Source organism: Oryzias latipes, chromosome 10, assembly GCF_053564925.1.
Source record: "Oryzias latipes strain Hd-rR chromosome 10, Olatipes_Hd-rR_3.1".
Taxonomy (NCBI): domain Eukaryota; kingdom Metazoa; phylum Chordata; class Actinopteri; order Beloniformes; family Adrianichthyidae; genus Oryzias; species Oryzias latipes.
In genome coordinates, this window is record NC_136246.1 from 26,296,019 (window position 1) to 26,323,724 (window position 27,706).

Genomic DNA, 27,706 nt, shown 5'->3' on the forward strand with positions numbered 1-27,706 from the left:
CTTTATTTGTACACCTGATCTGATAAAAAAATGTCATATAGATTTCATAACTGTCATAACTTCCCATAACTGTCAACGTGGAAGCAAAAAAATCGGCACTAGCTTCAACCTCATCCAACTTTTAAGGTGTGATGGATAAATACAAAAAATAATCACTAAAACTGGTAAGCGTTAATCTGCTGTTTGAAAAGCATTTTTGTAACATTAGACAGCTGGTTATTGAATAAAATGCATTATTCATATGGTGTGCTAGAACCACACCATAGACTTGGTTTTTGTCTGTTAAATGCAGATTTCTTTTCTCTCTAAAATTTAAAAGCATTTCTTCTGTTTCCTCACTGACTTTTTTCTGCCAAAAGAAAAATTTTTTTCTAAAAAAGCTTTCCAAATATGTTTGGTTTCTGTTAACTTTGTAAGCTTGGTGGTTTCAATTTAGAGGTTGACCCAGCCTCTTTGAGAAAGTAGCGTATGTATTTTTCGACACATAGCCGAGCAACTTGACATGCTTGACTTGTAAAGAATGAGTCGCATGTAGTGGGGAGAATCCAGTAGTTTTCCAAAATAAAACTTCAGAACCAGACATTCCTTTAGACAACGTTCAGAAACAGATTTTACATAAAACAGAAAAAACTGTGGATTGCTTATTTTTTGGCTGAGGCCTGGTGCAAGGCTCTGGGTTTGGGACCACAGATGTAGACCAAATTGTTGGATTTATTGGTTAGCTTTTATTTGTTCTAACAACCACGGCTGCCAACTGACATTTAAAAATAAATGGCATTGATTTAATTTGAATATAGTTGAACTAGTTTAAACCCCTTTGTGTGGCAATTTGAATACCCAGAGAGGTGGCATTGTGTCATTAAACGGTTGATTTTTTAGTAATTACCATTTAATAATACTTAAAACCATTAAAACAAGAAAAGGAAAAAAACAAAAACAAAATTGAAATATGTTTTATGTTTGGCAGCTCAAAAAGCTTGAATATGTGTTTCTGCTTTAATAGGTGCCATCACAATGCTGTAAATTACTAATGGAACTGGAACAGTCCTTGACACAACACAACGGTTGTGTGTGTTGTGTGCAGACGAAAGGCTTTTGGAGTTCATTTATTTTTCTCAAGAGATCTAAAAATGACTCCTCAGTGGGAGTCATTTTCCACAAACATTGACAAATTGAAACCTTCCTCAACTCTCTTCATATTCTAAAAATCAATAGAAAATTGTGTCATGAAGATTCTACTTGGAATCGGTAAACATAGCAATTCGATTAAAACTGTTTTTGAAGGATTTAGATAAGCACTACCCTATTCTCCACACACAAAAGCTGTTTTTTCTTTTTAAATAATCAAAATGTGTCTTAAAATCTGGAGCGTCTTGTCCATTCAGGTTGTACTTAACGATGTTGAAGTGATTTTGAGAGGTACATAGCGGTCTGTCAAAATGTTTGGCTGTGGATTATTGTAAATACACTAACGTGGCTGACATGTAGTGAGTTACAAACAAGCTCTAAAGTCACTGTGTACGCAGTTAATAAAGTCTGACTGACAAACTTTTCTCTGACTTCTTTGTGTTGCTTAATGCAGTGTTTTTCAACCAGTGTGCCGCGGCACACTAGTGTGCCGTGGGAGATGGTCAAGTGCGCCGTGGGAAATTGCCCTCATTCACTGATCTAAAAACATTTTCCATCTCCAGGATTTCAGCTCTTTGTTCATCCAAACAGGCCCTGATAAAACACTGAGTAGTTAAGAATATAAAAGATCTTAAAATTATTTTTTTCTTTGTGTTTATTTAATTCTATTAAATACATTTTGATAAGAATCACGGTACCGCGATTTAGCTGCAGCTATAACTGTGTAAGGAAAAGTCCCGCCCCTCTAACTGTCTCTGCCAATCATTCTTGAAGGCTTAATCACATGTCATCAGTCTGACAAATCAGAAGTGGTTAAAGTCTTCACTTCCTTGTTCTTAATTCTGCTGATAAAGTCGCTCAGTTCTAACAAAAATACCAGCTAAAGCTCATCTTTAGCTGGTGGTTCATCTCTTAGAAAAAAACAGCCGCAACTTCCTGCTTTTTCTGCCACAATTATCACAGAAATCCACGTGAGATTCCGGGGGGGGGGGGGGGGGGGGGGGGGGGGGGGGGTCTGTCGATCAATACAGACCATGAATTTCTGCTTCTTTTTTTTTGGATGCTGGTGTGCCGCGGGATTTCTTTCAGGGTTAAAGTGTGCCGTGGCTCAAAAAAGGTTGAAAAACACTGGCTTAATGTACCTTAAAGTCCAATGTGGCTTATGTTACGGTCACAAATATGACTGCCACCGCTCGATGGGGAGGCATCTGCAGAGTCTTTAAGTTTAGCTGCCGCCACGCAATTAAAAAAAAAAAATCTATGCTGTTGTTAGTAATGGAGATGGCGGCCATCAGGTGACCGTTAGGTGTCAGTCAGTCAGGCGGGGACGACGCCATTACGAAATCGGGGTGCCACAGGACGGTGACAGCCGGATCGCTGGCTGGCAGCAGCTCAGATTGGATGATGTGTGTCTGTGAACGGCGCTCCGTCCATATCAACTGCCACCGGTTTCCCGGGGGTATATAAACTCTGTGCTGCAACCACTGCCTCGCCCCACAACTTTTTCTTTGCCCCTTCTTGTGCGCGTTGCTCTTCTTCAATGAGTGGTGCAGCAAGCCCAATGTTCTATCTTCTTCGTATTCCTGTCAGATTCAACTTTCATCAACACACAGGTCTCGGATTCGCTGTGGTAACGGCAGCCCCTCGTTGCGTGCCCACACTCCAACCATACAATTTCTAACAATTGGACGGTGGCAGTGGGACGGCAGCATGGGGGCAGGGGAGTGAATGGAGGGTGGTGACAATCTTAGGGACCTTGGAGGCCATCCTATTAGTCAATTATCCCAATGCTGCCTTCCTGCCACCTGCCTGTCGCTGGACTTTCACCGTGCAACCTCCAAATGTACCCGGCTGCCACTGACAGATGTCAAACCATCGCCCAGTCGCCGTTTCATTTTTACTTTTTTTGAAAACTTCGATTTTCTGAAAACCACCGGGTGTTGTGTAAAAATGCGTCTGCTGCCTCCCAATTAAAAACACAGCGCAGCCACCTGCAGAATTCGCTGAAAAACGTGCATTTAGTGTCGCCCCACGTGGCATTATGGGATATGTGACCAAAGTCTTATATATGACATCAGTTCAAAAATAGACCTTTCATTGATGGTGCGCCTAATAATTCGGTGTGGCTTATAGTGCAAAATCATGAAAGGTTTTCTTTTCCTGTGTTCATAGTAGTAGTTGTGTTACTCTATCTCCACTCTTTTTACCTAAAAAAAACAAGTAATTTAGAATTTGCTAAGAAGCTGCATCTAAAAACAAACTGCTTCTTTCAGTTTCTGCTCTGTCCCCTGGCTTCACACATAACCCTCCCACACATAACAGATTTACTCATGTGTTTTTGAGAGTTGTTTATTTTTGTGCCACAGAACTTTGTAGGCGTGTGTTTGTGTACTTGTTTGTGCAAGAGAGTGCACACGTGGAGAGCTGCTTAAACATTTGCCTGATGTCAGGGCCCGGTGTCATTATCCTGCTTGTAACAAAAGAGATAAATGACAGCCGTGATACCCCCACCGAAAGGCTTAGTGGTGACTCATTGTGACAGGCGGAGGGGGGTGACGAGGATCACGTAATGTACAAAAGGGAGATCTCACTGTGAGCCTGCTTTAAGTTGAAGATTCCTGTTAAATTTAAATACTGAATTTGGAGTCTTTATTTTTTTCCAGGTAAACCTCAATGGAGAGAAGAACGTTTATCTAACTTCCTGCTGACTGGGTTTTACACGTGCGCACAGACAGTTCCCCTACCCCTGTGCACGTGAACACAGACAGCACGGACAGGCCACATTGAGGCCTTTAAATGGATCGTTTGCACTTTGCCACAGCAAGCGAGGCACACGCAACCCAAAAAAAGTGGATTTATTTCCACTCTGTTTCAATGTCACACCAAGTAAAGCTGTTTTTTTTTTAAAGTAGTAATATCCTCACCCACAATTTATCAATTACAGCTGTCAAATTACTTGTAAATACAAATAATAATTTGCAAAAAAAAGTAAATGTTGGTGTTACAATATGGTAGTATCTTCAGAGCAGAACGATTTCTTGGATTTTATTCATGGCAGGGTTTTCTGGTGAGTTTGTTTGATCCTAAGTAAATAGTCCAAATTTAACCCTACATAACCATTTGTATTCATATTTAATCACTTACTAAATCACCCAACGTATCAAAATTGATACTATTTGTATCTCATAAAAATGATATTGCAAATTTTTATGTGGATTTCATCAAAAGGGTTAAAAACGTATTCATGCGACAAAAACATTTAATTTACTGTCAATTCTTTGACGTAGTGAACATTGCAAGGTGAAGGAGTGAAAGAATTGGTCTTGATATCAATGGTCAAGTCAGATTTAGGTTAAAAAAAAAGAACAACCTGAAAGAATGGATCTTTTCTCGCCTCTAATCAACAATTCTTTTGGGTGATTTACCAGAGTCCTCCTCAGTATGTGTAAAAGTTCATTTTAAGAAAGTGGCATACCTTAACTATTTCACACGGGAGTTTTAGCTAGCTCCAGTGTTTGTATTCTTTCGACTATCAGAACTCTTCACTGTTAACCAATTAATGAAATTCTTGCGGATTTCTGAAGCCATCGTTGAGCTGATATGAAACACTTTACAGTAGTGCAGTGCTTACTCAATCATTGCAAGTCAACTGAATCAGCTTTCCACCACATTACTAACTTAAAAGTGATGCATATCTGCGCAAAACCAAAACTGGTTGTTATTTCCGCTTATGCGTCAGAATTCACTGATTCATGTTGGTTGCATAAAAGGCCAAGAGTTATGATGTGTGTTGTTTAGATGTCACTGGCGACATCCCCGGTATTATAAGGGTTAATATGACTGTATAAACATTCCACATAGCACCAGAATACTCACCACATGAAGGATCTTGTTCTCTGTCTCATACACAGTGCAGTCCTATGAAGGGAAATTGAAAGAGGACATCACTGTGATGCACACAAACTTGGCTCCATAAGGCATTCAGAAACAGGCAGTAAACAGAATGAATGAGGACCAATGCCTGCAAATACAAAGCAAAGATCTGAGCCGCTTTGCATCGTAGAAGATCATCCTGAAGTTGTAGATGCATCATCGTTCACTATATGATGCAGTGTTGTTTAACCATAGCTGATGGCTAATCTGTTTTCAGGAAAGCAGCCAACAGAATCCAGCAGATGTGTTCAGTGGGAGGTAGTTCATCCGTTTGATGCATTAGAGTAGATGCTGCTGCCACTTTTGTCTGTCCCGCTGCACCCTGGCAGCCACAGGTTCATTTGGGCTATTGTGGACCAGTGGTGGCTGCATTCTCTTTGCTCCTCACCACCATTGTAAATGGGGAAGGGTGTTATCTGCTCGACTCCAGGACTCATTTTGGGCACAAGTACACACACGCAATCTCACACACACTCTTCAGCAGGCTTTTAGTGTGTGGAAATGGATAAGTTCCAGACAACGGACATAGATTTTGTCCAAACAATGTGACGGCCACAGAGCCAGTGAATGTTTGTTCTTGCTAAAATAAACGTTAAAGGTACAGTGTGCTGAATTAACACGAGAAAGCTACTAATGGATATTATGGAGGCTTAGTTCACTCTCACTGAGTGTATCTGAGAACTGGACCGAGTGAGTGTGACGTCACCGATAGAAAATGGGTCACTTCCAGCTCCGATCAAGTGAAGTCAAGTCTCCATTTTTGTTATATGGACACCACCATGTTGGAGCGGGATGCCGTCAATAAGCATTGATTTGTCTGAGTCGGTCCGAGTCAACGTAGATATGGCAACCAATCAAGAGTGAGATTGTTGGACACCCCTACCACTTCAATGTGGGCAACAAAAAATATGTCAAATGTTTTTCTGGCAAAAAGAATGACTAATAGTTGTTTATTTCGCAATAGAAGTCTATGGAATTTTGGCTTCTTGGAACCAGCAGGTACTTCCTATTTGCATCGCCAGTGGGGAGGGGCCACTCAGTCCAGTTCTCATATACTGTCAATGTTCACTCCCCATCAGAGCTGCTGGGTCGAGGATGGGGTGAGACCAGCCCTAAGCCCATGAGGTAATCTATCGATGGTTGCTCTGCCTGTGGAGTAAACACGTGCTCCCTCAGGCTCTACATTTATAGAAATCACTACAGACTTTCCATAATCAGAGTGAGTCCTGTGTTTGCCACAGATGTAATGAGTGTGAACATCTGCATTGCTTGTGTATGTGTGTGAAAGTACCTGTTGGACAATGGTGGTCAACTCTAGGCAGAGCTGCACGATGTTGTTCTTTAGCAACGAATACTCTGTCACACTAGCAAATGGAGACCTGAAACAAACATCGGAATAACAGTCAAACAGATGCTCCGAGCACACAAAAGGACCCATTGTTTCATGTTGTTCTTCCTGAGATGATAAAGCACAAACACAATGTTAGTATTTCTCATGTTTTAGTTGCTTTTGTACAGAAGATTTCCCCCAAAAAATCAAATATTAAATGCAATTGTGGATAAGTTGCGTTCTCACCTGTCAAGCCAGGCCAACAGGTTTTTGGCTGCACCGATTAAATCCACCACCGACGTGAGGAAGTCATTGGGCAGCCGTCTGGAGGCTCGTCCATCGTAATGGCCGCCCCTCCGTCGGCCCAAGATGAAGTTCTGGAGGTTCTTGGCTGAAGCATTCAGCTTGTGTGACAGAGTTCTAAGATTTTCTGTCTCAAGGCCATAATTCTGGAGCGTAAACAGAGAGTCATTGTTTTCTAAAGCATCAAAAAAATGTGTGGCATAGCAACAGAAGTTACGGAACATATTTTCAGTTTTTCCACATTTGCCTGAAAACAAATGTTAAATTAGTTATTTTTTATTTTCAAAACCATCTTTATGATCATTCATAAAAGACATATTATAAATATAAATATTTATAAGTATTTTTATTTGTAATTTGGTCAATAAAAGGCAATGATTTAATGTGAATCCTGAATATTGTTTTTAATATAAACTCGAAACCCTTCTTTTGGTAATACTAAATATTTGCATCAGATGATGAAATATTGTTTTTAAATGATTAAAGGGTTTTATTGTTAAAAAAATACTTGTCTGTAGAATACCATAATGTTTTTAAAACGTTTTTATTAGAAAAATTATAATTTGATTTTTTAAAATTATGTTAGATTCAAAGTTGTTTTGTAATGTGTTTTTAAAATCATTTTTAAAGTAAGAAAAACCTGTTGCTTTTATAAGGAAGAGTAAAAATATTGCATGAGACAACAAAAAATTTGATTTTGTGTAAAACATATTTTTTTTCTCTATTTAATGTCATTTTGGGTGATTAGAATATAGAATCTTTTTTTACTATCTTGTGAAAGGTTTGCATTATAGTCATAATTATTTGTTTTTTTTAATTATCCTTTTTTATCTTTAGAATGAACAGAATTCTATCAAAGCAATATGCATATATCTTCATTGACAAACTAAAACACGTGTCACTTCAGGGTGTAATAAGTTATATCCCGCAAAACTGCTGCTGTTTTACTTTGTCATTTATTTCATAAATTTGTGTAAAATTGCATAAATTCCAGAACATATATTTTTTATGATTTTATCCTAAATTTAACAAACTGAAAAGTAAAAGAAAACATTTGACAGGAGCCTCAATTTAGTATTTCTTTGTGTTAAATCCGGTATTGAGGCCCTGGCTGTCTTCCCTGTGCTTTTCCCCAGTGCTTTCATGAACATTTCAAACAAAAAACATCTTCTGAGAGACATAATGCCAATCAACTACATGTTTTTAGGGGTAAAACTGCTCTGTTTTGTGTTTTGGACCACCACCACTATTTGGCGTTCTGTAGGGAGTTGGACTTGCTGTATATGGGAACAGCAAGCTGGTGGAGTAGCCCATTAGAGCTGTGTGACCTTTATAAATAAACACATACACATTGCACTCAGCATCCCAAGGCACCTTGAGACAGAGCCTGATTCCTGCTGAAATAAAGGCTACACACACACATAGGCATGCGTAGACATTTCTGTGAAGTCAGATGGGCAGTTTGAGTTGGACATATCTGCTCCTTGGCTACGACTTAGGCTATTTTACACAGTCACGACCACAGCGACTATAAAGGAAAGTGAGTTTTACAGCGGCAGCAAGAAGAGACAGGGAAAAATTAGGCAATGGAGGGTCTAAAAAACAGGAGACGCGAGGAAGAGAGCAAGACAAGAGTACCCAGCTATGCATCTCTCTGAAAGTGGGTCAGGCACTCACTGCACTCTGCACGATTTGGCGTATTTTGTCTGAATGTAGACATTTAAATGCACTTGGAGTGTACATGTTTGCACAGCTGTAATTAGCCTGTCATATGATTTGATCTGAAGCTGCGTGGAGCTCCCTCCGGGGGACACAAAGCACTCAGATGCAGCCGGAGAGTAAAAGCTGCGTCGACTGTCAACGAGACTTTGCATGTGTGGAGACAGGGGTGATTTTGGCAATGCATGCAGATGTGCAAAAATCCATACAGCAAGAAGCTGATGTCATTTCAACAACTCCCCATTCCCCCTAAGCCCTTCCACCTCCTGTCAATGATCCAGTTGCCATAGCAGCCGATTGTGGAGAGGCTTCTTTCACTACGGAATTTTCTGCAATTGCTCAAACATCGGAGCTCACTCAATCGTCATGGTTATACTCACTTTGCAACATATCTTCTTTCTTCTAAAGTAAACTCTTGTTTTTTAATAGGCTTCTAATTACTAACTGTATTAAGAATATTGTTTTTTTCAAATTAGTTTGCTTTAAATTTAAAATGTTTTTCCCTTTAAAGTGTCTTTTAGAAGGCCATCTGCAATGTTCTTGTGTTGGGCACCAACATTTAGACATTTGGTCTAAATTTTCTAATTCCAAGAGCTACTGTAGAATACAGGGTTAAAATTGAGTAAATAAAACTTGATTATGAACTATGCTTTCTCTTATTTTTTGATGTGGTAGGATTTCTGAGAATTTACACTTCCTTTTTCCTCATCAAAGGTTTGCAGAATAAATGTAAAACACAGCAAAAATTAGTAAAATGTTAAGGGAATCAAAGAGGATGTCCACTCAAAGATCAGTCCGAAAGACTGATGAAAGAGATGCGTCAGACACAAAATAAATGTCTGATCTGAAACTTTTGAAAAATGATAATGTTTTTAACAAATTACAAAGACATAAAAAAAGTGATCAACAGATATTAGAAAAATCAATCTGAAATCACTTATTGACCAAAAGTGTCTCTTCGGTGTGATCTAAAGTTGTAGCTTTGTGGTATAGTGGTTGACTTTTTTATTAGGCTAACCATTTTCCCTAAAAAACAGAATATTAAAATAAGAAAAAAAGTCTAAAAACTACAGTTAAATATAAAGATTTAAAGAAATGTAAATCTCTAAAGTCCAGTAAGTATATAAAATGTTGCCTTAAAAATATTTTACAAAAATTATACTTGGAAAAGCTGTCTTTTTTGCCAATTTAACCGTAATTAATATTTACCAGTATTGTTCTTAACTATAAAAACATCCCTTCATTTTTTCCGCCTGTTTTCTTGTTTTTACAGTTGATGATGGAATGCTTGTGTTTTCTTTTAAAAAATGTTCATCCTTTAGGAGTTAAGATAATAGGCTTGATAAATAAGTCATAAAAACAAAACAAACCACAATTGTAAACATCTTTTATGAACAATATTATACAGTTTAATGTCTACAGATTGGATAACAATACTATTATGTACTTGAGAGTACAACAGTCAAGATCAGACGTTGCGGATGCTTTAAAAAAAACAACAACAACAACAAAAACAAATGAATTTATCACCTTATTGAAGTTGCTTTAGAGTGTATAGGCTATGTTATTCTGACTTGCCGGTTTATTATCTCAGACTCAGTTTAGAGTCAGAATATCTTTGTGGTAATCCTTTTTCAACTTTACATTGCTGAGGTATAACTATAATAAGAAGTGTAGAACTATGAAAAAAGACCTTGAAAACTGAGTTTAAAAATCCTTTTTTTGTAAAATACTCATTGCTACAGTTACTGTACTTCATCTGATCATTTTTAAACGTGTGTGAGAGATGGAGGGTATGAATGTGTCCACTTCCAGGAGTCACAGTGATTGGAACTCAGGGACACTCATTCCGACACTGGAATGTTCGAATGAGAAGAGGTGATTAGCACACACCGAGTCATGTATGCATAGGCACATATTTAAAAAGCTCAAACTAATCCAGCCATGTGCGCCTGAGAGATAAGGTGCATCCTGCATAGTCCCTCTACATACTCCACCTGCCTCCTTCCCTCTCACCTCTCCTCCTTTTTCCTCTCTCTGGGAAGGTAACACCTAATTCCTCCTAATTCTCTAATCCTAAACAGGGCCACTGCAAAAACAGTTGGTGGTGGCAGAGAAAGTACAGAAGTCAGGATGGGATCACTTTTTTTTTAAGTCAATGTACTTGTGAGGAAAAAAAAACCAAAGCTTAGAAATACTTCATGTTTTGACTCTGTTTGATCTTGGAATGATAAAGAAAACATGAAATGCATTTGCTGGAAGCCCAAAAAGGATTAAAAAAAATCAGATAGCATGCTAAAAGATGCCTAATTGAAAAAAAAAGATTTGTTTTAACTTCTTTTTTTAACCTGCAACATCACTACATAGTTGCTGTCAATGTTATGTAATTTCTGTTGACCTCACCAGCATCCGTGACAGCCCATCTACAAGCATTTTGGAAAAATTTGCATTATTTTTAAGATGTTTATTTTAAATTTAGATCAAAGCTGGTGAGAGGCTAGAAATGTGCCTTTATAATGTTTATGTATTGCATTCAAGTAACTTTATGCATCAACTGAAACAAATTTATGAACAAAACCATGAAACAGAAATAGCTAAGAAAAAAAATACATCAAAGATTTAGACCAAATCAAAACTAGATATATAGTTTAAAATCTTAAGTTATTTATTTTAAATTATTTTTTTGTCCTGAAATAAAGTTGGGGAGTTCTTTTTTTAATTATAAGGAGTAACATCATTCATAGATTACCTACTAACTCAGTATTTCTAACCCACTTGGCTCCAATATGACTAGAAACTTGTCTGAAGTTATAGTTAAGAAGACTAAGTACTCTTTTAAATAATTTTCTATGTAGTTATTCTATGTTGTCTCTTGAACAAACATGAGAGCTGCGTGCTTCTTGCGGTAAACAAATGTCACTGTTACTATAGGGGTTTTGAATCTTCTGACACATGTGGTGTATATTTGTATAAACTCCTTTTGTATTTGAAGCTAAACTTTATTTCAAGTAATTATATTTTTGATTACATTTCTTTTTGGACCGATTGGAAAGGTAGTTATTTCTGATAAGCCGCCCAGAAAAAAAAAGTAAAAAATAAGTAATGGAGTCCTTCAAAATTGAATAACAAATTATTTAGGTTATTATAATAGTATCTTAAAAAGTGGTTATAGATGAACATCAGTCATGAAAGGGTCTCAAGTCACATCACGTGTCACAAACTGTTCCTATTTTTTTTTTTTTTATATGGAAGTGCAGGAAAAGGGGAAACTGTTCAAGTTGGCAATTTGTGCATAAAAATGTTAACTATTTGGAGACTAAAAAAAAGGACGTTTGCATGTAAATTCTTATTACCTTTTAGCTAAAGTTTATGTAACTTATGTGAAAAAGTGGTGAAAAATCCACTTTTTGTTGTGTTTCTAGTCACATGAGGGCCGTTTCGGCCTACTGGGCTTCTACCATTAATCTCTGTTTATAGAGAGAAGTAAAAAAAATCACTAAGAGGGACTGACCAGAGCACAAAGAAGATCGACAGCTTCTAGGATGAGCTCTTGATGCCCTATTCTGGTGACACCAAGCTCCTCCAGCTCCTGATGGGTGATGTGTAGCAGCTGCTCTCCTCCCATTTGCTCCCGCTCAAAACTCTTAATGTACTGCTGGAGACAGTCATCCAGACCTGAGGAGAGTACAGACAGAGATGAGAAGGTGCAGATGCATTGTAAGTGACAAAATGTGTAAATCAGCCTGATGAAGGACTTGGGCAGTTGTCATTTCAGAGGAAAAATATGATTACAATGCGAGTTGCATTGTATGGCCCGCAGACACTACCTGTCCCTGCCCTCACGACCAACCTCCTATAACACCCTTACTGACTGAACGACTGCTAAACGCCCCTCACTCTACCCTTTCCCTTACCACCCTATTCAGAGCTTACAAATGAAAAAAATGGGAGGCCTCTCTGTCGGTATAACCTCCATAGCAACCATATTCATTTTTGGTCGCCTTGGGGTGACGAACAGTTCTATATAATTTTTTGAAGAATCGTCAAAAGTACATTTTTAGATTCCCTTGGCAACGGAGGTTTTTCATTGACCACACCCAGATTTCACAATATTTCTGTAACAAAATGTGCGAGCAACAGGGAATAGCCACATTTTTGAGCCCACAGTGCCTATGTCATTCAAAACCAATAAACTTCATTTCCAACATTTTTTCCAAAGTAGCCTCCCAATGATGTTGAAAAAGTTTTGAGGCAATACACTGAAATCCTTGGGAGATGTTTATATTTGTGAAATATAGAGAAAAATATTTTTTTAAGGGCGTAATTCAAAATGGTTGCACCTTCCCAAGATCAAACGTCAACAAAACTTCAGTGGTGGATGTAGACTAAAGCTGGCAGTCTATGAAATTTCGTTAAGATTGCTCAAGCTAAAGCTTTCGTTTCTCCTATTGTTGGTAAATGGGAAAGAATCTGCAACCTTTACACTTTGCTATAAAATGACCACCAAGTCTCCAGCTTGTTCAGAACGCAGCAGCTAGATTGTTAGCTGGAACCAGCAGAAGAGATCACATCACTCCTGAGTTAGTTTCGCTCCATTGGCTCCCAGTTGATTCCAGAATCAAGTTCAAGATCCTCCTGTTAACCTATAAGGCCTTACATGGAATGGCCCCGTCCTATATTAAGGACCTCATAGTCCCTTACCATCCAATGAGAACACTTCGCTCGCAAAATGCAGGACTGCTTGTGGTTCCTAGAATTAGTAAAAGTACGGTTGGAGGTAGAGCGTTTAGCTACCAAGCCCCTGTTTTATGGAATAAACTCCCAGCTCATGTAAGAGAGGCCGACTCAGTTTCTACATTTAAAGTTAGACTGAAAACATTCCTCTTTGGACAGGCTTATTGTCAGACTAGTTAGTATTCAGAGATTATTTAACTTAATGTTAATTTGTTTAAATTAAACTTAATAACTATTTCTTTTAAAAGGCTGCTAGAAGTTGAAGCTGGGGTAACTATGGTGCACTGGGGTTCTGTCCTCTGTCCTCTTTCCTTCCTTTTTTACTTCTACCCTTCCTCTCCTCTATTCTTGATCATAATTTATCATTTAGTTCTCCATGCCTCTGTTTGGTGCAGTGCGATTCATGTATTGTCCCTCTTTCCCTCTCCCCTCCTGGGGAGTGGGAGTGCTTCCAGATTCCAGTTGGTTCATCCGTGCTCCAGTTCCTGACCGTTTACCTCGCCATTGCTCCTGCTCCTACACCTGGCTGTGGATCCTGTCTCAGGCTCATCTCTGGCTCGTCTCTGCTCTGTACCTGACCGAGTACCTCGTCTCTGCTCCTGCTCCTGTCTGCTCCTGTGGTTCCTGTCTCCGGCTCGACTCGCGCCTTTGACTGTCCCCACAACCACGGCTGGATGAAGCTCGTCTGCTGGACTTTTATATATGTAGTTGTAGATTTAGATAAGTTAATTCTTCTCTAAGAGTTCTGGTAAATCGCCTGTCCGTCCTGGGGGAGGATCCCTCCTTCATGTGGGCACCCCTGAGGTTTCTTCGTTTTTTCCGGAATCCGTTTTTTTTGGGAGTTTTTCCTTACCGCGAAGGGGGGTCTAAGGGCAGGGATGCCAGTATAGCTTAGTCAGTTTGTTAGTTCATTTTAGTATTTTCCTATTGAACTCTTTGTATTCGTGATCCTTTTGAGTTCATGTTTTACTTCGAAGCCCATCGAGACGACTATTGTTGTGATTTTGGGCTATACAAATAAAATTGAATTGAATTGAATTGAATTGAATTGAATTGAATTGAAGCCGTAGGTCCTGTGGCCATCCTATAATAATTTCAAAACGTTCCTTTGTGTCACAAAACAGGCAGAAGGCGGGTTCGAATTGCAGCAGGTTTTATTAGCTTAGCTAAAAGTCCACAAAGCTAAATCTGGGTCAGGAAAACAAGGGTCAATAACGGGCATGGGAGCATCAGAGAACACTGCAAAAATTAACTGTCTAAATACAAGACATAAAGACTTCTTTTTAGATTATATGGTCTATAAACAAGTGACAGGATCTGCCAGTGCAGTAAGATAATTTCACTTGATAAGATATCTTAAATTAAGAACTTAAGGTACTTGAAATAAGAAAAAATATCTCGGCTTTCAGAAAGAGAGAAACAACTAAAAATTAGTGGTAAAATACTAATTTCAAGCACTATCTTTAGGTAAAACAATCTCAAAGTGAGTTATAAACAACTGCGAATAAACTACTTTTGAGTAAAAATACCCTAACAAGATATTTTTTTAATTCAAGAATTATTAGACTAGAATTAACAGGGATAGTCAGGATCCAGGCGAAACAGAGGCCAAACGGAGTCAGAGACAAAACAGGGTCAGGAAATCAGAAGATCAAGTCAGGATCTTACGCACGGTAATGCAGAGAGAGTGGCACAAACAATACTTTGCAGTGTTTAAGTATGCTGTGAGTGATTGCAAATGAGAGTCAGGTGTGTGACATCCAGGAACTGTGTGCTGGGGTTGCTGGGAGATGTAGTTTATTCAGTACTCTGTGGGTTCGCGGCGGTGACCAGAGGGGTAGATAGAGCTCTGACTTCTAACATTATGTACATCACTGTCGCGTGTTTTGGTTTCATTAGAAGATTTTGAAATATATTTTTTGTGTCCCTCAAGAGATTTTAGCCCCATTTTTACAGTTTCCTCCGCTGTGATGTCATCATTTTTGGGGGAAATGACAATGGGAAATGGCGTTTACTTGTATAGGACTTTTCTACCTACCTCGAAGGCCCAAAGCTCTTTACAGTCACAGTCCCATTCACACATTCACACATTGATGGCGACTCCGCTGCCAAACACTGGCGCCAACCTTCTACCAGAGGCAAGGTGGGGTTCAGTGTCTTGCCCAAGGACACTTGTACATGTGAATGGGCAAGGCCAGACAAAGGGGGGTTGTTTACTATGTCAAAAATGTATTTTCTGCCGGTACTAGGTGCATTCCAATTTTTGTGGCAGGGGCAAAATTTTTGCTAAAAGTGGGTAGAAATGGAAAAACAACATGATCTTTGTAGTCCATCAATGATCTAATTTTCATCATGTAGAATACATTTTGGTTCACTTCAATGTAAAGAAAAATTTAGATGCATTAACAGAAGCTATATCTTATTTCAGCAAACAGGAACAGCAGCATGGAAGCAGATGTCTTTTTAGTGCTTTACTGACAAGTCATTAACTGTCACTAAATAAACCCATCTGTCATTACACCTCTGCATCTGCTAATGAGCAAGAGGTGGCTTTTTACTTTCAAAACCACCACTTTTTAACACTCCAGATAATGAGATCAGTGGAAGTTCGTTCTGCATTGTTGTGTGAAAACAATACATTTTCAGGTATGTTTTGTGTGATTAATGTTGTTCCCAAAGTTGGCCTAAAGAGATGTGAACAAAGCGCATATTTGTGTGTGGTTTTCCACTTATCCTGCCGGTGCAGTATATGCAGACAGCCAATCAGCTGCGCATTAGTGTTGTGGCTCCAGTGTACTATTGATCAGCAGCAGCAGCTTCTGGCTCTGAACCCGACACAGTCAGCAGAAAGCTCATCTCCCCACAGACCTAAAGAACAAGGCTCCTCAAAAATGAGCAAACCCTTGGCAAAACTGCCCAGGAGGATCCAAAAGTATGCGTACCCTGAGCACGCTCAGTCCCTCCATGAAGGCAACAAAGCAATTACTACTTTTGTTGTCATTCAAAGCCGCTGTAGAGGCGTGCTGTTAAAGTCAAGTGGAGCTGTGAGGAAAACACTGATGCCCAAGAGAAGAGATGCTGACAGAGAGCAGACAGTGCGCTCGCACCTTAACACATTCTCAACGAATGCACAGTTGATACAAACAACATTTTGTCATGGGACATAAAAAGAAAAACTATAAGCCTTCTGTTGCTCTGAGCGACATGCAGACGCAGCCCTGGTGCAAACTTAACAACAGAACAATTTTGAAATCTATCACATCTGTGAAAACCTCTGAGCCAGACAACACAAGTGAAATTAATTTAAAGAAATGTGTTCCTACTGGAAAAAAACAGGTTTGTAAGCATGTGCAACAAGAATTGTTCCTTTTTTATACCAGAGGCACATTTATAGCAGTGAGTTTTCATTTGAGTAAAGGGCAATTATTGAGCTGATATACAATGCTAGTGTAGTGTGGATTTGATTATGTTTTCTGAAGCTTTCCTTTTTCATCTCAGTAACTGTACGACTCTTTGAATTGCTGAAAAGTAATTTGGCTTGTTGGCATTGCTCTGATTCTGTGAAGATCTGCTGGTCTTTGAAGCTGGAATTCTTCCCTGTCATCATTCTGGTCTATAATACCCTCCACAGATGGATGGGATTGAGCCCTGGACTCTGGCTGGGACGCCCCAAAGCACTGACATTGTTTTCCATCAGCAGTTTCTTTAGTTCTTTAGTGATGGCTTTGTGCTGATCGGGTTCAATTTGAAGAACAAAACTCTATGGTTACCAGTTGTTGAGAGGTAAATCACAATTCCACTCAACATACACAAAAGGGGGCTGCACGGCGGTGCACTCTTGCCTCACTACATGTAGTGGATCTTTTCTGTGTGGAGTTTGGATCTTCTCGTGCATGCATGGGTTTTCTCCAGCCACTCTGGCTTCTGTCCACAGTTCAAAACCATGCTTCCTGGGTTAACTGGTTACCAGTACTCTAAATGGTCCCCAGGTGTGAATGTGTGTGCTGTAGTTGTGTAGCATCTGACCAGAGACTATCCAGCCTTCACCCAACAGTAACCTGGATAGGCCCCAGCAACCCATTGACCGCAAAAGGGGTTCTGAAGATAGATGGATAAAAAGTGAAAAATCAGAACTAAAGATAAAAATTGAAAAACACGTTTTTGCCAATGATGGCTAAAATGATGCATGTGGAGGTAAAACAGCTGACATTCAGATGTAAGGTTGGTGGACGTCCTGGCTTCTCTTGTCACAATGTGTCTTTGAGTAAAACACTGAATGTTCTGTTGCCTTAAGTGGGTTTAATCAAGATGAATGGCCTTTAGATTAGCGTATAATTGTATGTAAGCCCATAAGAACCACTTTGAGCACTGGTTGACATGTGAAAACAATACATTTTAACAATACTTTAAAAAACAAAAATGTTTAACTGTTTCAAGTACATTCTTATTTTTATGTAGTCAGAAAAAAAACTTTCTTTACTTCTATGATTTTATCAACTTACCACGTTTCATTTTTGATCGTTTGTTCCATAATTAAAACCCTTTACACGTATTAAAACACAAGTTTTATACTGTTTAAATGCAATATTAACATTATTATCAGCCATTCATACACTCAAAAAAATGAACTATGGCTGTTTTTACTTTTACTAAAGTGTATTTTGTTATTTTATATAGCTCTTTTGATCTGTATTACTAAATACATTTAATATTCTGCATTTCTCAATGATTTAAGATAGGGATTATGCAACACTATTGAGTAGAATATTAGAGTATTCATCCTCGTGGGATTCCGTAGCTCACACTATATAAGCATGCTTTCCAACAATTACTCAGTGTGCTTGACACAAAGCTTATAATTATATCAACTGCATTATTTTTTGAGTGTATAAAACAAACCTACTTGAGTTAGTAATACTGTTATATATTCACATTATATACTATCATTAAAAAGTACAGATATTATTCATATTTAATGTACATTAACATCACACTTACTTGCGTGGCTAATTATTTTGTTCTCTAAACTCTTATGCAAAACTCTGAATGTACACAGCTTATTAATTTTCCTTAAACAACAGTTTTGTTTCTGTGTAATTGCACTATTTTGTAACAATGCCCTAATGAAATTTAGGATTTTAAACTAAGTATGCAACTTTTTTGTTTGTTTTCTCCTTGTAATGGCCTTCTTGTTCAATTAAAAAGAGCAGTATTCTGGTATAATAAATTAGCTCCCGTCCAGGCAAAGATTTGCAAAAATTTCTCAAGTGTATAGATTCCTTTAAGTGGCCAAAAGATACTGTATATATATGAGCTGCAGAAAACAAGCAGACAGAACAGAGAGGATGCCCTTCAGGAACAACAAGCATGTCTGAAAGAGCGCGTCAGGATTGTCAATATGAGCGACACATAAGAAAAAGAGGACTTGCTGTCAGCTGCTGTTTCTCAGATTGAATGTAGGTGGGCTTTTTTTCCCAAACCAGCTCCTCCATTTCCTTTTAACTGACACTGTTTTCCTCTCAACACCCTTTATAGCTCTTTTGAGGCGTGTATTCATTTACCTCTCGGTGCTTTGTGAGATACTAAAATAATAGGATTGTTTCCATCAGGAAAGACTGATGACATCCTTTCAATGCCTGTTATCAACTTGTTATTGAGTTTCCCAGCTTTAAAAACAACTGGAGAGCTGTAGGTTTAAAGTCCCACTTCAGTCATCTTTTGATCTAATGTATAATCGTTCCCAGTTTTTTAATGATGATTATGCTGTTTTGAGCTATAATTGGGAAAAACATGTAATTTTCCAGGACTTAGTTTCTGCAGAGCTGCAGTAGTTTATTAGAAATTCACATCCGAGTTGTGGTGGCAGACTTACTCTGTGCTAACAGTCCCTTCCCTGCTTCCCTAAAACCATTCGTTTACATGCTCTCCTGCCAGCTTACAGCCCCTCACAACCCCAACCTAACATTACCTGTGCAATAAAAATGTTGAGCGATATCGGAGGAAAGCAAAGACATATGTGTGAGGTGGCGGGGCCGCCCTCGCATACCTGTCTGAGGATTGGGTCCTGCACACCTGTTCAGAATCTAATCAAACAAACCTTTCTCTGTTCCAGCCATCGTCGGTTTGTCTGCTCCTCTATGGAAGAGTACACCGACCTCTGCCTCAGTCTTGTTAATGTCAAGCCAAGCCAAGTCACGCCAAGCCAAGCAAAGCTAAGTAATCAATCAAGCAAGCCTCGGATTCAAGAACCCCCTGGATTCTCCCTCACAACGCCATCAACCTCCCCCAAGAAGAACAACTCTGGACACCCAGTAGCCGTTTCACCAGATCCGCCACCCAGTCCTTCATTTCTAGGTCCAATAAACTGCACAACTTCAAACCAAATCTCTGTTTGCTTTTAGATCCAGCTTATTAAAACCTGACAGTAAACGGATGTATTTGTCTTCCATTGTATTTATTAGAATGGAGTAGATTGGGGAGCTTGTTGCTTGTCTTGGTACCTTCTCCGTCACTACAAGTTCATTTCAACGGCATTAGAAAACACAGTTTTAATCCTAATTTTCTGTAAACATAGTCTCCATCATAAGAAAATTGCTACAAGAACATGTTAAAATACCCAAAACAGGTTTTTCATTGGAGTGGGTCTTTGAGAACCAACGCAAACCTGCCTCTTCAGAAAGATCTGATCAGATAATACTTATTCCTGTTGTTCTTTTTGACCAGAATAAACACAATGAATGTGTGAGCATGAGGATACATAAGATTTGAGACAGTTATAGATCATAAACTACTAAACTATTGGAACTGGTGATTTTGCACGTTATACTCGTTTGTGAAGTTTGCTAAATCCTGCAAAGTTTTCACAATTAAAAATATCTCAAGCTACTTACTTGTGTGCTTAGGTAATAAACACAAGATGTGAAAATGTTTAAATGTTTTGAAAAGCTTTATGGATAATACATGAAAAAGGTACTACGCAGATGACACTCTTAAAAGTCAACAAAATTTAGGTAACATGCTTTTTATGTTTCCATAGGGCAGACAGGAAACTGTCTTTTGTCCTTACTCTGTGCCATCAATGTAATCATAAACCAAGTGTTTATCTTTTTTCCTCTGGGGGTGGTCTTATGTTTGTTTGTTACTTTCCTGTTCTTTGACGCTCCAATCAGATTATGGAATTCTGCTCCAGGTGTGATCAGGTTTGAAAGGAGTCATTTCTCCCCACGGTCACCTTTTGGTTTAACCAAGACAAGGATTAGATGTGGTCTTCTTAAGAAACATTCTTCCCAACATTTAGATATCTGGTATCTACACTAAACTGAATTCTAAAGTCATGAAATTGGACCATATGGAAGGGATCATGTCAAACCCGGTGTCCAATATAAGAAATGAATGGATTTTGCATAACTTTAGGCAAAGTCCATTAATTTCTGATCCCTAACAGACCTCAAAGGGCATTGTTCTGCTAATACCATGGACACTTACGAAAGAAAGAAATATCAAACTTTAACCTTGTAACTTTTAACATTTGAATAGTTTTTCACATGAAGTGGACTATTTAATAAGTGATATGTGACGCGTTGTCATGGTAACCGGTATGAGAACTAACCAGTGGAAGAACGTGTTATATAAGCTAAACGTCAGGTTAAGTGGTATAAAGCATACTTTCAAAGGGAAAGATCACTTCTTTCAGTAAGCGGTAGAAGTCTTACTGCTTGTTTTTGTCCAGATGGAGGAGCAAATGTCCACAAGTAGTTCCCTAGATCACAAGAAATATCTACCATTGACTCTAACCATTAAATGTGTGTCAACAAACAATGTATTTCATTATTTAATAAAAAAAAATATTCAGTGTCTGTTGCTCCGGTTACCAACTGGTGTTTAGGCCAGCGCAATATTACTGAAAATTCAAGGCTATTGACAGGAACTTCTTTTTTAGAAGATGTTAAATAAGTTATATTTCATGTAACGAACCTAACGAGTAAAATATCTGAGATGAACAGCTCCCAATACTGCAGAGGTCCTGGGAGAACCTTGATCTGAAATCTGTGTAGACATTGTGCAGCTGAGGTAGCATAAAGCCACAGAGGAGCAGATGCCTGGAGGACCCTTCCTGCCATACTGCAATGCTGAAAGATAGTCTACGTGGTTTCAAAGCCAGAAAATGCCTTTGCGTGATGTAAATTGACATTACATTATTTTTAAAAGCACATGAGCTCTGCACCGTACTGTAAACTATAAAGAAATGATGATAGAAGATGTGGAAACGTCCCCCGATGCCTCAGACATTCGGTGCATCCTGCTGCTCCTGCTGCAGCATGCATGCAGGAAGGTTTGAGGGGACTGCTCACTGCAGCAAATGAAAGCATTTGTGTGTGAAGCGTATGCCAGGGCTTTTATCTATTTGGATTGTAGTAAAAGTGTAGATGTTAGCAGTTCAAACAATTCCCCTGCTCCCCTTCCTACATGACACACAGCTGAGAGCCGATCAGATGTGTCGTTACGTTCTTTCGAGAGGACAAACATTTGATCGAGTTAAGCTGCAAATATTACTCTCTTACAAAAACCGAATAATACAATATAGTCCAGCATCTGCATTAAAAAAAAAAAAAAAAAAACATGGAAATGAATGTATCCAGTTTTCTATTTCTTTATCTCATTACTAAAAGATCTTTGAGTCCCACTCCGATCGTCTTTTGATCTATTCGAAAAGCGTTTCTTAGTGGTCTCTTGACAAGGATTACGCCATTTTAGGCTAAATCAAAAGCCTGTGTTGTTTTCTAGGACATAGTTTCTACAGAGGGGAAGTCGTTCATCAGAAATTTGCTTATGAATCGTGGGCAGAACTGTAAGCCTGCCCTGACTTCCAATCATCCCTTTGTTTACATGCTCTCCCGCTATCCTCACACCACCAACCTAACACTAATGCTTCAACAAACATACAAGCAATATGGAAGCTATCCAACCGTACAGTTTTGAACCAGATGCCAGCTCAGATGAGGAAAACAGGGACCTACATGGATCTATTTGTCCAGCTGTAGCATCCACGTCACAGCTACAAGCTTTTCAAACAGCATTTCGGTTTTCTGCTCCTGATTCACAACAATTTGAAGAAAAACGTAAAAAGAAACATGATTTTACACTTGATTTTCTTTAAATATGTCCCCCATCATGAGAAAAATGAACATGCTAAAAACCAAAAAACACAATTTTCTTCGGAGCAGGTCTTTGAAATACGTTTAAGCTTCATATACAGCTGCGATAGCCCGTGTCGAGAGCCCCCTCCCATGCATTTCCTGCAGAGTTGGCTTTTCTTTTGACTTATTTTTGAACTGCTCTGCTGTGTCTTCACATCTCGTCACATCGTTTAACATGGATCTCTCATTTGGGAATGGGAGTCTGAACTCTTACTCACCATGTAAGTGTGTATAGTATTTGTATGCATTTTTAAAATCAATGCCACAGCCTGCATGATTTTAAGTGACATGCTAAGAGGAAAAAGAGTCTGTTTTCCAACTGCAGGCAGTTTTGATAGAATTATTTTATTTCATTTCAGTTCTATCATACCATTCTTTTTTGTCATTGCACTTTAACACAAAACACAATTTCTGTTACTGTCGAACTGTGTTGATTTTACTTGAGACACTTGTCTTTGCATTGTCATTGTCATTTTTGGACCACTATATCTTAATGGGGACCGTTTAAAAACGTACATTTGTCTGTTTTTGCTAACTTGTCAAATGAACGACTTGAAAGAGATTTCACTTTTTTTCTGAGAGTTTGCTTGGCAGATGAGTGCTGAGGAGTGTCACCCTGAAGAAGAATAGACCAATGTTCCATCTTCAACCTTTAGGCTCAATTTTATTAACTCTGAGCCTCTGTGCCTTTGAATTTAAAGGAGAGCATGAAGAGCATTTTAAAGAATTGCTGCAGTTGGAAGACTGCATTGGAGTGGTATGTCCAAAGAAAAGGCCCCGTCTGAGCCCAGCTGTTGTCTAATGCTCTCTTTGGACAGCAAATGCGTTTTTTCATGGCATGGCTCTATTACAGGTCAAGCAGGCCAATCTCTTACGTTGTGGACAAATTCACTTTGACAGCAACAGCTGCAAGAGTAACCTGAGAAGGTTTTTGGGTCTCTCACACAGATTTTCTTTTGCATGCCTGAAGGTTTACCAGAATCGACACATTGTTGGAATTAGTATTAAATATAAACCCTTTCTAAATCATCTCTGTTAATTTGTTTTTGATCTGCAAAGACTTTTTCTGCTGAGATTTAGCTGGTGCCAAAGGTTTGATTTTTCAGGAATTAATAAAATAATAAAAAAACTATGATTAGTAGCCTTTCCGTAAAAGTAACATTTAAAAGGAAATGTATTGTTTTTTTATTGTTATTTTTGCAAAAGAGCACGAAATGTTGTGATTTTACTTTTTTGGCCTTCCATAAAACATTTAAACATGCAGACAAAACAGATATATTTTTAAATGTACGTGCCAAACCAAGGTTGTTGTTTTTTGTTACTATTTTAATGTAAAATGTCTTTTGAATGGAACAGAAACCTCTAATCCTTCAGAGTTCCTTTTTGTTTTTCCATCCGTAAAACAAATGTATTTGAAATAGTTGGAAAAACTCTCTCCCCCTTCACCCTGACGCTGCTGAATCCCAGTGTGCACAGCCTTGAGCGAGAATCTTTTGTTGACAGCTTCATCCACATTTTATGCAACTCCCTCCAATTTTTTTCCTCTTTCCTAGGCAAAATAAACCCCTCAGAAACAGGAGCGTTGCCAGGCAACCAGAGTGAGAAAGGCCTTCGAGTAGAAGAGAGGATCAGCATTTGCTGTCTCTCAGGATCCTGCACTGATGCCAGGCCAAGGATCACACAAGCACTCTATAGGAAGGCTGTGTGCACCGTCATCACACACCCTTTCTCAAGGCTCTGAAACATGAAAATAAAACGGATTGTTGTGAACTTTGAGTCTCTCGTGATGGTTACCATGTTTCCTGCTTGTCCTGTTGGGAAGCCGTGGGTAACACAAACCCTTTTGCGAGAGAACTCGCTTCAGGGCTTCGGCTGGTGTGAAGAAGAGACACAAGTCTCTCTAAAAATATTACTACTGTGAAATATTCATCACATCTTGACGGAACATTCTTAAGGCCGTGGAGTTTTAATTCCCCTGAATGTGAAATTCCGAGTGCACTACAGCCTTCTCTGGAAGAGGAGGGAAGATACGATCTGCAGGCAAAAAAAGAAGATTCAGGAGCAAAAGCGTGTATATGGGATATTTTTTACAGAATTTTCACTTTACATAATGTGTTTGAACCAAATCAGGAGACGAAAGTCTTTGGAACCTGGAAAACGACAAACATTTGCACAGAGTGTCATTACTGTGTCATTTATGAGCACACGTGTTGGCATGTAAGCTGCTCCAAAGGATTCAAAAACATGACTGTCCTAAAAGGACATGGAAATACGACAGGAGTTTTCATATTAGCCTCCATTCCTCTGCAGTGTCATTTCACAGTGTTTTCAAAAGCATTTCTAATGTTGTTCAAGTGTATTACAGATTTTCACGACACACATTAAATTTCCTCATCAAAAGATCTTCACCAGTCTCTGCTAAAGCATGTATACCAGAGTTTGCATTGAGTGAATCAGCTGAGCAACAGCATCTATTTTGTCATCCATTCTTACACCACAAAAAGCTAAGCAGTCCACCTGGAACTGTGTGTGTGTGAATTCCTGCAGTCTGTCTGATCTTGTTTGGGTTGTACTGAAATGTATTTTTGTGTGCTGGTGAAAGCTGTGCATATGACAAATAAAAGAAAATCATGAATCTGTAATTCCATAAAACTAACAGACTTTTACAGCTGAAATCAATCTTACAATAAATTCCTATTTTGGCCTGGTTTCTATTAAAAAGATTGCGTTTCAAAAACTGATCATTCAAGCCTATAATATAAACTTGCACAAGCCTAGAATGTGAAAATGTTAAACAATCAAAGGTTGTTTAAATATTCAGCACTTAAGAACCTCTCACAGTTATCCAGTGTTTAAAGCGTTTTTACGAATTATTCACACAAATGCAGAAACTTAATGAAAAATAATTCTAGCAAGTCTATGGGAACATGTATTTTTTTTTTTTTTATGTACAATACAATTGGATTTCTATCCTCTTTGCTCACCTGCCCTTTCCCTTACTGCAATTTAAGACAGAGGCAAAAAAGTATAAACCCAAAAAGTATTTCAGTAAGAAATGAGACATCATAGATGACAATATGTTGTCTTTTACTGCTAAGAGCTTAAGATTTTGCTTAATTTTTATTTTTATTTTACTAGATCTTGTTACATTATGTTTCTTAATTTTTTCCATTTGTCAAACTAATTTGCTGGTGGTGTGAAATTGTAAATGACAAGTTTAAACGAGGTCAGGATTGAGTGCATCAGGATGAACGCTAATATGAGTTATTTTTGAGATAAAGCCATGGAAGCCGGGCAGGTGTGTCTTATTAAAAATGTTTTGGAGTGGGGATTTTGGGGTTGGAGCTGCCAAGCCAAGTCTAAAAGAATGCAAATGGTTACATTCCTGCATGTTTTGGGTAAGGATATGATGTCAACTAACGTAAAAGTAGAGACTGCTCAGGGTAGGTAGTGACACCTGAAGGGATTAGCGTAAGAAAAGAACAAAGTATGAGACGAAAACATCGCAATGAGTGGGTCAATTCTACAAATCAGAGTTTTTCACACTGGTTGACTGTGAGAGATGCTCAGATGTGCTGTGGGATATTATTAGTCTTCATTCATTCATTTTCTATTCCGTTTAGTCTCTTTCTGGGTCACGGGGTTGCCGGAGCCTATCCCGGCCACTTGGGTGTAGGCAAGGGATGCCCTGGACTGGTCGCCTGTCTGTCGCAGGGTAGAATGTCCACAATCACACACCCATGCACTCTCACACTCACACCTATGGACAATTTAGAGTTGCCAATTAACCTATGAAGCATTTTTTTGGATGGTGGGAGGAGATCCCGGAGAGAACCCACACATGCACGGGGAGAACATGCAAACTCCACACAGAAAAGTCCCCTGGTAGAGCAGGTTGTCCAATGATCCAAGGGTCGTCGGTTCCATTTCCGCTCTCCCTAGTCATCTGTCGTTGTGTCCTTGGGCAAGACACCTCACCCTCCCTGTCTCCAGTGCGGCTCCACTGGTGTGTGAATGTGTATGATTGTCCCGGTGATGGTCAGAGGGGCTGTAGTTGTGAACTGGCAGCCATGCCTCTGTCAGTCTGCCCCAGGGCAGCTGTGGCTACATTATTATTATTAAAACAGAATGCATATAGAATGTACATACATACATTTGTCCCTTTTTTTTTGGGTTGCTGGGGTGCCGCTGGTGTTTTATCAAGGAAAAAGCGTACCTTGGCTCAAAAAAAGTTGAAAAACACCGGCATAAATTACTGTCAGAATGTCAGAATTAGCGTGAAATCACGTAAACTTTAGAAAGCTTTTTTTATTTTAAGCTTTTTTTTTTATAACATTCGAAAACTGAGTTAAAACCTATATTGGCCAAAATACATTTATGGATTTCTTTCTAGGCTCAAATGATTAGGAATTCCTTCCATCCGTTTTCTAAACTCATTAATTCCCATTTGGGGTCACAGGGATGCTGGAGGCAACCCAGTTACTGAAGGGCAAAGGTCGAGGACACCCTGATTAGTTTGCCTGCATGTTGTAGAGCAACACAAAACATATTCACAAATTAGTGACCAACTAACGTATGAATCATGTTTTTGGACTGTGGGAGGAGGCTAAAGTACACGGAGAAAGCCCAGGCGTGCACGGGACGGGAAGAAAATGCAAACTTCACACAGAAATGACCAGTATTTGAACCAGGGACTTAGTTGTGAGGCAGGGGCTAACCACTATGACTAAGTGCAGCCTTTTTTTGTAAAATGTTACACGTGTAATACATGTTCTTTGCAGCTCAGCTTTATGTTGTTTTTCTTTATTCACTTGGACAGTTTGATCCTTCATTAATGAAGTTATGTGGGTTTTAATAAGTGGACAAAATTTTAAAAGATTTATGCTAGAGTAACAAGCAAACATTTGTCTTCTATGCAACTGTAATTGTCACTTTAAAAAGTTAGAATAAATAAATAATGAGTTATTTAACATTAAGGAGTTGTAACGTTTATTTTTCATTACATTCAGTTACATGTTTAAGTTATATCTGGCCCTTTGAGGATAACCACTAAGCTGATGTGGCCCTCGGTGAAAATGAGTTTGACACCCCTGGTTTAATAGAATAGCATAGAATAGAATAGCATAGAATAGAATAGAATAGAATAGAATAGAATAGAATAGAATAGAATAGAATAGAACTTAAGTGTTTAAAGTTTTCAAATTTTCCAAATAAAAAGAAAATATTCTGCTAAAATTTTATCCATCAGCTTATAGAAAGTGTTCAAAATCCATCAGAAAATGTCACTTTCATATTGTTAATCAAAACAAATCTTTACATTGTTTGAATAATCTGGCTAAAATACAGTTTTCTCCCATGTCTT

At 38.6% G+C, this 27,706-nt stretch overlaps 1 protein-coding gene across 4 annotated transcripts in view; it reads right to left on the reverse strand.

The window, feature by feature from the left end:
• Positions 1–27,706, reverse strand: part of si:ch211-26b3.4 (connector enhancer of kinase suppressor of ras 2) — a 75,334-nt gene that overhangs the window by 41,937 nt on the left and 5,691 nt on the right. For all 4 annotated transcript variants that reach the window (XM_023959340.2, XM_078953693.1, XM_023959339.2 and 1 more), the window contains exons 2-5: positions 11,925–12,088; positions 6,638–6,840; positions 6,353–6,440; positions 5,005–5,046 (exon numbers count right to left, since the gene is read on the reverse strand). In XM_023959340.2, coding sequence (XP_023815108.1) covers positions 5,005–5,046; positions 6,353–6,440; positions 6,638–6,840; positions 11,925–12,088 — 497 coding nt within the window. The remainder of the gene's footprint in view (positions 1–5,004; positions 5,047–6,352; positions 6,441–6,637; positions 6,841–11,924; positions 12,089–27,706) is intronic.